The sequence below is a fragment of the Chiloscyllium punctatum genome, chromosome 15, assembly GCF_047496795.1.
Source record: "Chiloscyllium punctatum isolate Juve2018m chromosome 15, sChiPun1.3, whole genome shotgun sequence".
NCBI classification, from domain to species: Eukaryota; Metazoa; Chordata; class Chondrichthyes; order Orectolobiformes; family Hemiscylliidae; genus Chiloscyllium; species Chiloscyllium punctatum.
Window position 1 is genome coordinate 71,337,357 of NC_092753.1, and position 13,053 is coordinate 71,350,409.

At 46.4% G+C, this 13,053-nt stretch overlaps 1 protein-coding gene across 1 annotated transcript in view; it reads right to left on the bottom strand.

Moving 5' to 3' along the window:
- Positions 1–2,506: 2,506 nt before the first annotated feature.
- LOC140485861 (uncharacterized) overlaps positions 2,507–13,053 on the bottom strand; it is a 48,295-nt gene continuing 37,748 nt past the window's right edge. The window contains exons 3-4 of the mRNA XM_072584316.1: positions 5,280–5,699; positions 2,507–3,262 (exon numbers count right to left, since the gene is read on the bottom strand). Of these exons, the coding sequence (XP_072440417.1) occupies positions 2,507–3,262; positions 5,280–5,699 (1,176 nt within the window). The remainder of the gene's footprint in view (positions 3,263–5,279; positions 5,700–13,053) is intronic.

A 13,053-nucleotide genomic window follows, 5' to 3' on the forward strand; every position in this document is an offset into this window, starting at 1 on the left:
ATAGGGAGAGGCTGAATAGACTAGGGTTATTTTCCCTGGAGTGTTGGAGGCTGAGGGGTGACCTTACAGAGGTTTATAAAATCATGAGAGGCATGGATAGGGAAAATAGAGAAGGTCTTTTACCTGTGGTGGGGGTGTCCAAAACTAGAGGGCATAGGTTTAGGGTGAGGGGGAAAGATATAAAAGGGATCTAAGGGACAACGTTTTCATGCAGAGGGTGATGTGTGTATGGAATGAGCTGCCAGAAGAAATGGTGGAGGCTGGTGCAATTATAACATTTTTTTAAAAATCTGGATGGACATATGAATAGGAAAGTTTTAGGGGGATTTGGGTTAAATGCTGGCAAATAGGACTAGATTAATTTAGGATATCTGGTCAGCATGGATGAGTTGGATCAAAGGGTCTGTTTCTGTGCTCTACATTGCTATGACTCTATGACAATTCAGAGGAGGCTGTTTAGTATGATCCCTGGGATGGAGGGGTTGTCTTATGAGCAAAGTCCTAAACAGATTGAGTCTATACTTATTGGTATTTAGAAGAATGAGAGGTGATCTCATTGAAACGTACAGCATTCTTTAATTAAGGGGCTTGACAGGGTAAATGCTGAGAGGATGTTTCCCCTCAAGGGAGAGTCAAGGTCCAGTCTGCATAGTCTCAGAATTAAGGGGCATCAATTTACAAGTGAGATGAGGAAGAATTCCTTCTCTCAGAGGGTTGAATGTCTTGGTGCAGAGAACTATGAGCGCAGAGTTCTTGCGTATATTTAAGGCTGAGATAGGAAATTCTTAATCAGTAGGTGAATCAGGGTTTACAGGCAAAGGGCAGGAAAGACGATCTGAGGAATATCAGAGCAGCCATGATTCAATTGTCAGGCTGAGTAGCCAACTGGCCTATTCCCATTTCTATTTCTTATGGTCTTACGATCTTATGATACTATTGCAGAAGTCAGGAAGTTGAGAATATGTATTAAGGGTTGAACATATTAAGAGATATCCTGGTGTCCTTGGAAGCAAGATCAGAAGATAGGGCTCAGCTTGTACAAGACCTGAGAAATTTTTGAGTAGTAAGGAATTGAGCTGAATGTTTACCTCCCCAAACCATCACTGTTCCTGAAGGTTCATGCCAATCGCCACCTAATGGTCGACATCAGTATCACATGCCACATGTGGCAGAGCTCCCATTTGATGTAACTCTGGGAGCCACTCTTCTCACTGTGGAGGAAAGGGCAGGGCACTCCCTTGTAGAGTGCCAATGTCAGTAACACAAATATTTACCTCCAACCAAGAAAGCCCATTGGTGTCCTTAAATCTACCAGTATTGTGGACTGTTGACGGACAGGACGAAACATCGCTACTCACGTTTCAAAGTTGGACATTGCAAGTTGGAGGAGAACCAAAGAAGGCAGTTTGTTTCTACTCTCAGCAAGTCCAGGATGACGTTCAGTAAAGATGATGATGTGATCAGATTTTATGACCTCGTGAATCATAGGACGTGACCAAAGATGACCCATCCAGTAAAGAGGAATTCTGGAACTACTTGCAGAGAACTTTGAAATGAGGCATCATCTGAGAATTATCAAGGAGCTATGCCTCCTCCTTACTCCTTGTGAGGAAGAAAACGGAGGGTGTGTGTCAATTACCAAGCACTCAATGCGAGGACTCATAAGGATGCTTACCCTCTCCCTAGGATTGAGAAGCATTGCAAATTCTCAGAGGTGCAAAGTATCTCTGCAGTCTCAATTTGGCCCACAGTTATAACCAGTTACCAATTGCAGAACAATAAGTTGAAAAAATAACATTCTAAATGGACACTGTGGGACGTTACAAATACGCATGAATGCTGCTCAAACTCGGTAATGCCCCTGCCACTTTCATTTGAGTGAATGAATAAAGGTTCCAGTCTGTCCTTGTGTACCTGGACAGTAAACTCATCTTCTGCCTGACATTCCAGGAGATCATGAAAGACTAGACACATGTCATAGTTCAATTGTCGCAAGTTAACTTGAACATAGAGGGTGGTACGTGTATGGAATGGGCTGCCAGAGGATGTGGTGGAGGCTGGTACAATTGCAACATTTAAGAGGCAGTTGGATAGGTATATGAATGGAAGAGTTTGGAAGGATATGGGCCGGGTGCTGGCAGGTGGGACTAGATTGGGTTGGGATATCTGGTCGGCATGGACAGGTTGGACCGAAGCGTCTGTTTCCATGCTGCACATCTCTATGACTCTACGACTCAAAGAAGTGCCAACTTTTCTGGGTAAAACTACAGAACATTGTGCACTTCATTAGCCAGGAAGGCATTGCTCCTGATGATGAAAAAATCAGGCTGGTACAGGGTTGCCAGCCTGAGTTGGAAGGGATCTGTGTGGTTTTCCTTGTTTAGTCAGTTACTGTAGGAGGCTTGTGCAAGGTTTTACACAGTTAGTTGTCTCATTCCATGCTTTGCTGAGGATATCAGGGAATGCTGGAACAGCTAGTAGAAAAGTACATTCGAGGTGAAATAGTTCATGGTGTTGCATCCCAGAATGTGGAGACTTTACGGGATGAGGGAGAAGTCAAAGAAGGCAGCAGGGTAGGATGCTCCAGTAGGAGCTCCTCTGCTTGCCAGTCACTCCTTTTTTTTTCAGCTTCGTATTCATTTCTTACCCGAGAAGAAATGAGCACAGGCCGGGTTCCCGGTGACAGAGTGAGCACGGGCCGGGTCCCGCGGTGACAGAGTGAGCACGGGCCGGGTCCCCCGGTGACAGAGTGAGCACGGGCCGGGTCCCGCGGTGACAGAGTGAGCACGGGCCGGGTCCCGCGGTGACAGAGTGAGCACGGGCCGGGTCCCCTGGTGACAGAGTGAGCACGGGCCGGGTCCCACGGTGACAGAGTGAGCACGGGCCGGGTCCCCTGGTGACAGAGTGAGCACGGGCCGAGTCCCACGGTGACAGAGTGAGCACGGGCCGGGTCCCACGGTGACAGAGTGAGCACGGGCCGAGTCCCACGGTGACAGAGTGAGCACGGGCCTGGTCCCACGGTGACAGAGTGAGCACGGGCCGGGTCCCCCGGTGACAGAGTGAGCACGGGCCGGGTCCCCCGGTGACAGAGTGAGCACGGGCCGAGTCCCACGGTGACAGAGTGAGCACGGGCCGGGTCCCCCGGTGACAGAGTGAGCACGGGCCGGGTCCCCCGGTGACAGAGTGAGCATGGGCCGGGTCCCCCGGTGACAGAGTGAGCATGGGCCTGTCCTGCAGTGACAGAGTGAGCACGGACCGGGTCCTACAGGGACAGAGTGAGCACAGGCCGGGTCACGTGGTGACAAAGTGAGCACACGCCGGGTCCCCAAGTGACAGAGTTAGCACGGGCCGGGCCCCCCGGTGACAGAGTGAGCACGGGCCGGGTCCCCAAGTGACAGAGTTAGCACGGGCCGGGCCCCCCGGTGACAGAGTGAGCACGGGCCTGGTCCCACAGTGACAGAGCAAGCACAGGCCGGGTCCCACGGTGACAGAGTGAGCACGGGCCGGTCCCACGGTGACAGAGTGAGCAAGGGCCGGTCCCACGGTGACAGAGTGAGCACGGGACCGGGTCCTGCAGTGACAGTGAGCACGGAGTGGGTCCTACAGGGACAAAGTGAGCACGGGCTGGGTCCTACAGGGACAGAGTGAGCACGGGTCGGCTACCCCGGTGACAGAGTGAGCACACGCTGGGTCCTGCAGCGACAGTGTGAGCACAGGCTGGGTCCCGCGGTGACAGAGCGAGCATGGGCTGGATCCTACAGTTTTTAGATCAGCGTGGTGCTAGAAAAGCACAGCAGGTCAGGCAGCATCCGAGGAGCAGGAAAATCGACGTTTCGGGCAAAAGCCCTTCATCAGAAATAGGGGCACCGAGCCTCCAGAGTGGAGAGATGAATGAGGGTGGGTGGGGCTGTGGAGAAGGTAGTAAAGGGTACAATAGGTGAATGGGGGTGGGGATGGAGGTGATAGGTCAGAGAGGAGGGTGGAGTGGATAGGTGGAAAGGGAGATAGGCAGGTAGGACAGGTCATGAGGACAGTGTTGAGCTGGAAGGTTGGAAATGGGGTGAGGTGGGGGAAGGGAAATGAGAAAACCGTGAAGTCTATGTTGATGCCCTGGGGTTGAAGTGTTCTGAGGCGGAAGATGAGGCGTTCTTCCTCCAGGCGTCGGATGGTGAGGGAGCGGCGGTGAAGGAGGCCCAGGACCTGCATGTCCTCGGCAGAGTGGGAGGGGGAATTGAAATGTTCAACCACAGGGAGGTGGGGTTGATTGGTGCAAGTGTCCCGGAAATGTTCCCTGAAGCGCTCTGTGAGGAGGTGTCCAGTCTCCCCAATGTAGAGGAGACCGCATCGGGAGCAACAGATACAATAAATGACATTGGTGGATGTGCAGGTGAAACTTTGATGGATGTGAGGGAGGAGGTGTGGGTGCAGGTTTTGCAATTCCTGCGGTGGCAGGGGGAGGTGCCAGGACTGGAGGGTGGGTTGTTGTGGGGGTGTGGACCTGACCAGGTAGTCACGGAAGGAATGGTCTTTGCGGAAAAGGGAAAGGGGTGGGGAGGGAAATATATCTCTGGTGGTGGGTCCGTTTGGAGGTGGCAGAAATGTCAGCGGATGATGCGGTTAATGTGAAAGTTGGTAGGGTGGAAAGTGAGGACCGCGGGTTCTGTCCTTGTTACGGTTGGAGGGGTGGGGTTTGAGGATGGAGGTGCGGGATGTGGGTGAGATGTGTTGGAGGGCATCTTCAACCACGTGGGAAGGGAAATTGCGATCTCGAAAGAAGGAGGCCACCTGGTGTGTTCTGTGGTGGAACTGGTCCTCCTGGGAGCAGATAGGGCGGAGGCGGAGGAATTGGGAATATGGGATGGCACTTTTGCAGGAGGTCAGGTGGGAAGGGGTGTAATCCAGGTAGCTGTGGGAGTCAGTGGGTTTGTAAAAAATGTCAGTGTCAAGTTGGTCATCATTAATGGAGATGGAGAGGTCCAGGAAGGGGAGGGAGGTGTCAGAGATGGTCCAGATGAATTTGAGGTTGGGTGGAATGTGTTGGTGAAGTTGATGAACTGCTCAACCACCTCGTGGGAGCACGAGGTGGCGCCGATGCAGTCATCGATGTAGCGGAGGAAGAGGTGGGGAGTGGTGCCAGTGTAACTACGAAAGATGGACTATTCTGTGTAGCTGACAAAGAGCCAGGCATAGCTGGGGCCCATATGGGTGCGCATGGCTACCCCTTTGGTCTGGAGGAAGTGAGAGGATTCAAAGGAGATTCTGGAGGAAGTGGATCCTACAGGGACAGAGTGAGCACGGGCCTGGTTTCGCGGTGACAGAGTGAGCACCGGCCGGGTCCCGCGGTGACAGAGTGAGCACCGGCTGGGTTCCGCGGTGACAGAGTGAGCACGGGCCGGGTCCCGCGGTGACAGAGTGAGCACAGGCCGGGATCTGCGGTGACAGAGTGAGCACAGGCCGGGCCTCACGGTGACAGAGTGAGCACGGGCCGAGTCCCGCGGTGACAGAGTGAGCACGGGCCGAGTCCCGCGGTGACAGAGTGAGCACGGGCCGGGTTCCGCGGTGACAGAGTGAGCACCAGCCGGGTTCCGCAGTGACAGAGTGAGCACAGGCTGAGTCCCGCTGTGTAGCAAAGTTCTGGATGGAGGCCGGCATATAGTGGCCTCATGCTCTGGGGTTGGCATGGACAGGAACCTATGTACCTATGTTATCATTCTGAACTTTTTCAACTGTTTCATGCTAATCTATTTTTTACTCTGTAGCAACCCTTTTTTTTACTCTAACAACTCTTGAAAATTTTCTGTATCTAAGTACTCCATACCTAAGATAGTGCTGAAAGGCAACATTACAAATTTTTCACTGCCCTCATTCAAGTGCATGTGGCAACAAAGGCTATTCTGATTCTGATTTTGTACAAACCTGTCTCATCTCCTGAGTTTAGCTACCCAGATTTCCATCTTCCTTCCATACTGGAATCCAATATTAGTCTCCTTGGCCTAGGAGCAAGGCTGTCACACATCCAAGGCTAGAAAAGTGCGGTTATTGATTATGCCAGTTGGAGTCTCAAGACAAAAGAGAAATATGGAGAAATCCAGTATGAACTCAAAATTGCTTTGAGCTGCTTGATTTCCCAGAAGTTCAGAGACAAGCAGAGGCTGTAATAAGGTCTCCTCTCATTCTTCTGGACTCCAATGAGTATAAGCCTAACCTACTCCCCATATCAACCCAGTGACCTTTCTCCAAGGGGACCAAGATTGTTCACAATATTCTAGCTTTGGCCTGATTAGTGCTTTGTGTGGTTTAAGCAAGACCTCTCTATTTTCACAATCCGTTTCCTTTGAAACAATGGCCAACGTTCCATTCACCTCCCCCTTCACCCACTGAACTTGTACGCTAGCTCTATGTGATTCATGTATGCCCCAAACACCTTTGTACTGCAGTGCTCTGCAGTCTCTATTTAAATAACTTCCAGCCTTTCTACCTTCCTGCCAAAGTGCATAACCTAAATTTTCCCACATTGCCAAGCTGTTCCCCAAGCCATTACCCTGTCTATACCTCTCTGCAGACTTTCTGTGTCCTCCTAACCCCAAATATATTGCAAGTAATTGCAGGCAGAGGATCACAAGCCTTTAGTCACAATATGCAAAATGACCTCTTCAATCTGTTATGCATCTCAAGGGTACCTTACAGCTGCTTTTACTACCTCTGATATGGTGAGGAAGGGATGTGACGCAAATAGAGGGTAACAGGGCAGAGATATTTGCTGTAATGTCCTGACCTAAATTAAATGAGATGAATATGTTTGTGCCAGACCTTAATGAGCACTACTGTTATTTTTGGAGTAGAATTCAGATTCAATTTTTTTCTGTAATAAGTTAGAGGCCTTTAACAGGTCGTTCCTTTATGATTGCTATCCCGCATAAAGTAATCTGGAGGAGATTTCACGCCTGCATATTGTAAGGGATAATTCAATTAAAGTTTGCATCAGAAAAAAATATAAGCCTATGAGGAAAAAACAGGCCAATGGGATTAGTTTTGGATTGCTCGGCAAATATTTGGCTGACAGAAAAATAGCTAATGTTGCATTCTAACTTACAGATAATTAGCAGAGTACCTTTAAAGGATATGCTCATGATATCATTTTTGTACCATAGCATGTGACCTGAAAATATAAATGTCTCAGACTCCATTTTGACTACTTGAAGGATGGTGTTTTGGTAAGAAGCATGCTACTGTTTGTAAACAAAAAGCCCAGGTACTCAAATGTCTCTGACTGTATATCAAGAACTTAACAAGCCTGTTTTTCAATTCCATTCTGCCCATGCCTAGTTCTAATGTTATTAATATAAGTGAATATAAGCATTGACAGATCAGATTCAAGGACACTGTTGGAGGCAAAGCCCACAACTTGGTAAGCAGCAACTTATAGAAGAGTCCGAGTTCTCAATGGCAGATACTTGGAACCCTCATTAAACATTAACTTGTGTTAATGGTTTTCAAATGAATTCTTGTGTGTAGAGATCTGTAAATTCAACAACCTGAAAGGAAAAAGCTTTCCATATCATTAATGTCAACCAGCATGATGACAGCACCTGATTATTGTGTTAATGACCATTAACATCATAGGTCCTGAAAAGGCAGATTAACATCCTAAATTCTGAAATGAATACAGGAACCAATGCAATAAATTATGACCACATACCTGGAAAGACATTTACCTCAGCAAGTGGTGCTTCATGGTATGAGAGACCATCTCACACATACAATGGATGACCAGTTCGTACATTGGCGGAGTCAAACTGCAGCGCCAATGCACAAGCCATTTATGGTTTTCTGAAAGGTTCAACCTGGTGGATACCAATGATCCAGCAGTGACAGGACAACCACCATGCATAGATCTCAGTATAGTTACAGTTCATGGAAGTCATACCACACCCACTGTGGTGGAATGGGAAAACGTGTGACACAATTAAATGAGTTGAAATTGAAGACATTCTCTCAGTAGATCTGTTACACTTAGGCCAGAGCAAGGTGAGCAGTTGCAAATAGCAGCTGCCAAAGTTGAACAACTCCGAGAGTTGCAAATGACCGTTATCCAGGAATGGCCTGACAGTAGTAAAGACAGTCCTGAGAAGATTTGTTCACTTTGACTATGCAGAGATTAACTTGATTTATCACAGCAAGTTGTTTTCAAGGGCAAACAAGTCCTAATACAGAGATCATTACACCAGGACATTATGACCATGCTATACCAAGGCCACATGGGTATTGAATGTACAGATAGCCTGCACATGAATCTGTGAATTTGCCTGATGTTCAATGACTGGTGACTGTATGGGAGGCATGTCAAATGTACCATAGAGTCATAGAGATGTACAACACGGAAACAGACCCTTCGGTCCAACCCATCCATGCCGACCAGATACCCCAACCCAATCTAGTCCCACTGGACAGCACCCGGCCCATATCCCTCCAAACCCTTCCTATTCATATACCCATCCAGATCTCTTTTAAATATTGCTATTGTACCAGCCTCCACCACTTCCTCTGGCAGCTCAGTCCATGCACGTACCAGCCTCTCCATGAAAAAGTTGCCCCTTAGGTCTCATTTACATCTTTCCCCCTCACCTTAAACCAATGCCCTCTAGTTCTGGACTTCCCCACCCCAGGAAAAAGACTTTGTCTATTTATCCTATCCATGCCCTTCATGATTTTATAAACTTCTACAAGTTCACCCCTCAGCCTCAATGCTCCAGGGAAAATAGCCCTAGCCTGTTCAACCTCTCCCTATAGCTCAAATCCTCCAAGCCTGGCAACTTGTAAATCTTTTCTGAACCCTTTCAAGTTCACAACATCTTTCCTATAGTAAGGAGGCCAGAAATGCATGCAATATTCCAACAGTAGCCTAACCGATGTCCTGTAGCTGCAACATGACCTCCCAACTCAGTCCCAGCAGTAGAGGAAGCCTCCACATCCAAACCATTTTCCATTTAATCCTTGGGTTAAATATAGCCACAGAGAGATGGTTTTGAGAAGATTTGTTGCTCAGGTTGAGGTTTTGGATGCAGGTTTGCTTACTGAGATGGAAGGTTCATTTTCAGATGTTTCGTCACTATACTAGGTAACATCTTCAGTAAGGCTTCAAATGAAGCACTGGTGGTGTAGCCTGCTTTTTATGTACATGTTTGAGTTTCCTTGGGTTGGCAATGTTATTTCCTGTGGTGACATCATTCCCTATGGTGATGTTATTTCCTGTTCTTTTTCTCAGGGGTGATAAATGGGATCCAAGTCAATGTGTTTGTTGATAGAGTTCCGTTTGAAATGCCCTGCTTCTAGGAATCCTCGTGCATGTCTCTGTTTGGGATCTCCAGTATCAGGGTTCTTAGCAGAGGCAGTAATGCAGAGACTTGAACAAACAGCTCTGCTAATCATCCAACCCAAACTTTGGGTCTGCTACGTGGATGACACCTTTGTCATCACTAAACGAAACAAATTAGTGGATACCTTCAAGACCATCAATTATACCCTTACTGGCATAAAATTCAATAAAGAGGAGGAAAACAACAAACTGCCATTCCTAGATATCACAGGAGAACGAACAGCCAAATACAGCAAACCAGTATCTACAGGAAAACAACTCATATGGACCAAATATTGAACTACGGAATCATCCCAATATCCACAAACAAAACTGCGTTAGAACATTATTTCAATGAGCGACCACACACTGCAGAACAGAGGAACTATGCAGAGCAAAGGAAAATCACCTATACAGTGTATTCCAAAAGAACAGGTACCCAATGAACACAGTCCACTCCCGATTTCTGAGCAACAAACCCAAACAAGCAGACAAAATACATCCAGAAACCCTAACCACTCTCCCCTACATCAAAGACATCTTGGAAATGACTGCCAGACTACTCAGAATCCTTGGCATCATGGTAGCCCATAAACCCACCAACACACTAAAACAGCAACTAATGAACCTGGAAGACCCTATACAGACAACAAGCAAAACTAATGTCATTTTCAAAATAGATTGCAAGAACTGTAACAAACACTACATTGGACAAACAGGCAGAAAACTAGCCACCAGGATACATGAATATCAACTAGCCACAAAACAACATGACCCACTCTCACTAGTATCCTTACATATAGATGAGGAAGGACACCACTTCGACTAGGACAACACATCTATCCTAGGACAAACCAAACAGAGATACGTACAAGTATTCCTAGCATTCCAACCTGAACGCTATCAACCAACACAATGATTTGGATCCCATTTAACAGCCCCTGAGAAAAAGAACAGGAAATGATATCACCATAGGAAATGATGTCACCACAGAGAATGACATCACCGACCCAAGGAAACTCAAACATATAAATAGAAAGTGGGCTATACTACCAGTCTTTCATTCGGAGGCTCACTGAAGATGTTACCTAACGTAGTGTCGAAACGTGTGAAAATGAACCTTCCAGCTCAGACCTATACACAGTGTAAGGAAGATTACTCCTTTGAACAAGTTACTTCTCCAAATTTCCCATTGTTGACAACTGAACAACACAATGAGTACATAATGATTGCTATTTTCAGCTCTTCAGTGAGATCTAATTGATGGTGTCTAACATTCAGCTGTAATGCATTGACAAACCATTTCAAGTGTGCTAATTAGGGAGTGGCTCATATCCCATTGTTACCCAATGATCTTCCCTAAGATGGTCTTGTGGAACATATATATGTAATATGAAGTCAATGATCATCAAGTGTTGAGCAACAAAACAAGATCTTTGCCTTGAAATGCTACACTTCTATGCAAAACCAATGGAAAAGGCATTAGTAACCACACACAAAGTTTGATCAGACAGCTAGTGTGAACAATCTTGCCCAGAAACGAATTATCTGACCATTTTGATGTACAAGATATTTTTCTTCAAAGTCAAAAGAGACTGAAACCGATACATGACCAGTAAGCAAATAGAAAACTACCACAACAGTACAGTGAGCACAGAGTGCAATTCAGAAATATAAATATAAATATGTGGTTGCCAGCAAAGTTTTCTAAAATATGCAACCAGCCCAGATCATACAAAAGTGATTACTGATTGTGGTACTACATTGAAAAGGAAGTGAAGCCAGCTCAGACCACTGTATGGCACACAAACGTACAAAGTGAGAAGGAGCAAAAAAACCAAGATAATGTTGACAGTGTGGTCATGTTGAGTGACAGCGACTAGCAGTAAATGAACTAAGTTGTCAAACAAGTGGAGCTGACCACAACATGTACCTTTCCAGATGGATTTATGACCACCAGATCAAGATAGGTTGCCAAATCTTCAAAGCGTCAAACTGAAGTTTTAAATGCTAATTTTGTAATCTCTGTTAGTATAATTATTGACCATCAAGATGTCGGAGCAAACGTAAGCCATTTTGCTCAAGTCTGCTTCACCATTCAGTGAGATTATAGACGACCTGATAGTCCTCAACTCTACTTTTCTGTCTCATCCCCATACCCCTTGATTCCTTTATTGATTAAAAATCCGTCTATCTCAACCTTGAAGGCACATAATGGCTTAACCTTCACAGTCCTTTGCAGTAAAGAATTCCACAAACGTTCTACCCTCTGAGAAAATAAGCTTCTCTTTATCTCTGTCTTAAATAGACAACACCTGGTCCTAGACTCTCCCATAAGAGGAAACAGGGCAAAAATGAGGACTGCAGATACTGGAAATCAGAGTCTAGATTAGTGCGGTGCTAGAAAAGCACAGCAGGTCAGGCAGCATCCGAGGAGCAGGAAAATCGATGTTTCCGGCAAAAAACCCTTCATTAGCCCTTCACGAGGAAACAATCTCATCTCCACGACCCTGTCAGTCCACTCTCCCCCCACTCCCCAAATAAATTATTAACAACATGTGCATCTATTTGGGGTAATAATTAATTTTTAGAAAAAAGGGGCTGTTGTATTATTTTGCACAGCTAATATTCAGACATGTGCATCATAACATCTCTGTATCATTGACTGTGACCTGAAGATATAAAGATCTAGAATGCTACCTTAATTGGGGCCATTTGAAACATGATATGCTGATGGAAGCATGATACTCTTTGTTGCCAAATAGTTTGACATTAACCAGTAAGGCGGCATGATGGCTCAGTGGTTAGCACTGCTGCCTCACAATGCCAGGGACCCAGGTTTGATTCCAGCTTCGGCAACTATCTGTGTGTAATTTGTACATTCTCCCCATGTCTGCATGGGTTTCCTCAGGGTGGTCTGGTTTCCTCCCACAGTCCAAAGGTGTGCAGTGTAGGTGAATTGACTGTGCTAAGTTGCTCATAGTGTTCAGGGATGTGTAGGTCAGGGGTAAATATAGGGTAGGAGGAACGGGTGTGGGTAGGTTACTCTTCGGAGAGTCGGTGTGGACTTGTTGAGCCAAAGGGCCTGTTTTCCACACTGTGATGATTCTATGATCCTAGAGATTGAGGTTCCTGTGACTGTAATATATTTATATATCAGAAGTTTACAGGAGCTGTTGTAAGTTTTGTTGTATTAGAACATAGAACATTACAGTGCAGTACAGGCCCTTCGGCCCTCGATGTTGCACCGCCCTCTCATACTAATCTGAAGCCCACCTAACCTACTCTATTCCATGTACGTCCATATGCTTGTCCGATGACGTCTTAAATGTACTTAAAGTTGGCGAATTTACTACCATTGCAGGCAAAACATTCCATACCCTTACTACTCTCTGAGTAAAGAAACTACCTCTGACATCTGACCTATATCTATCACCCCTCAATTTAAAGCTATGCCCTCTCGTGCTTGCTGTCACCATTCTTGGAAAAAGGCTCTCCCTGTCCACCCTAACTAACCCTCTGATTATCTTATATGTCTCTATTAAGTCACCTCTCAACCTTCTTTCCAACAAAAACAGCCTCAAGTCCCTCAGCCTTTCCTCGTAAGACCTTCCCTCCATACCAGGTAACACCCTAGTAAATCTCCTCTGCACCCTTTCCAAACCTTCCACATCCTTCTTATAATGCGGTGACCAGAA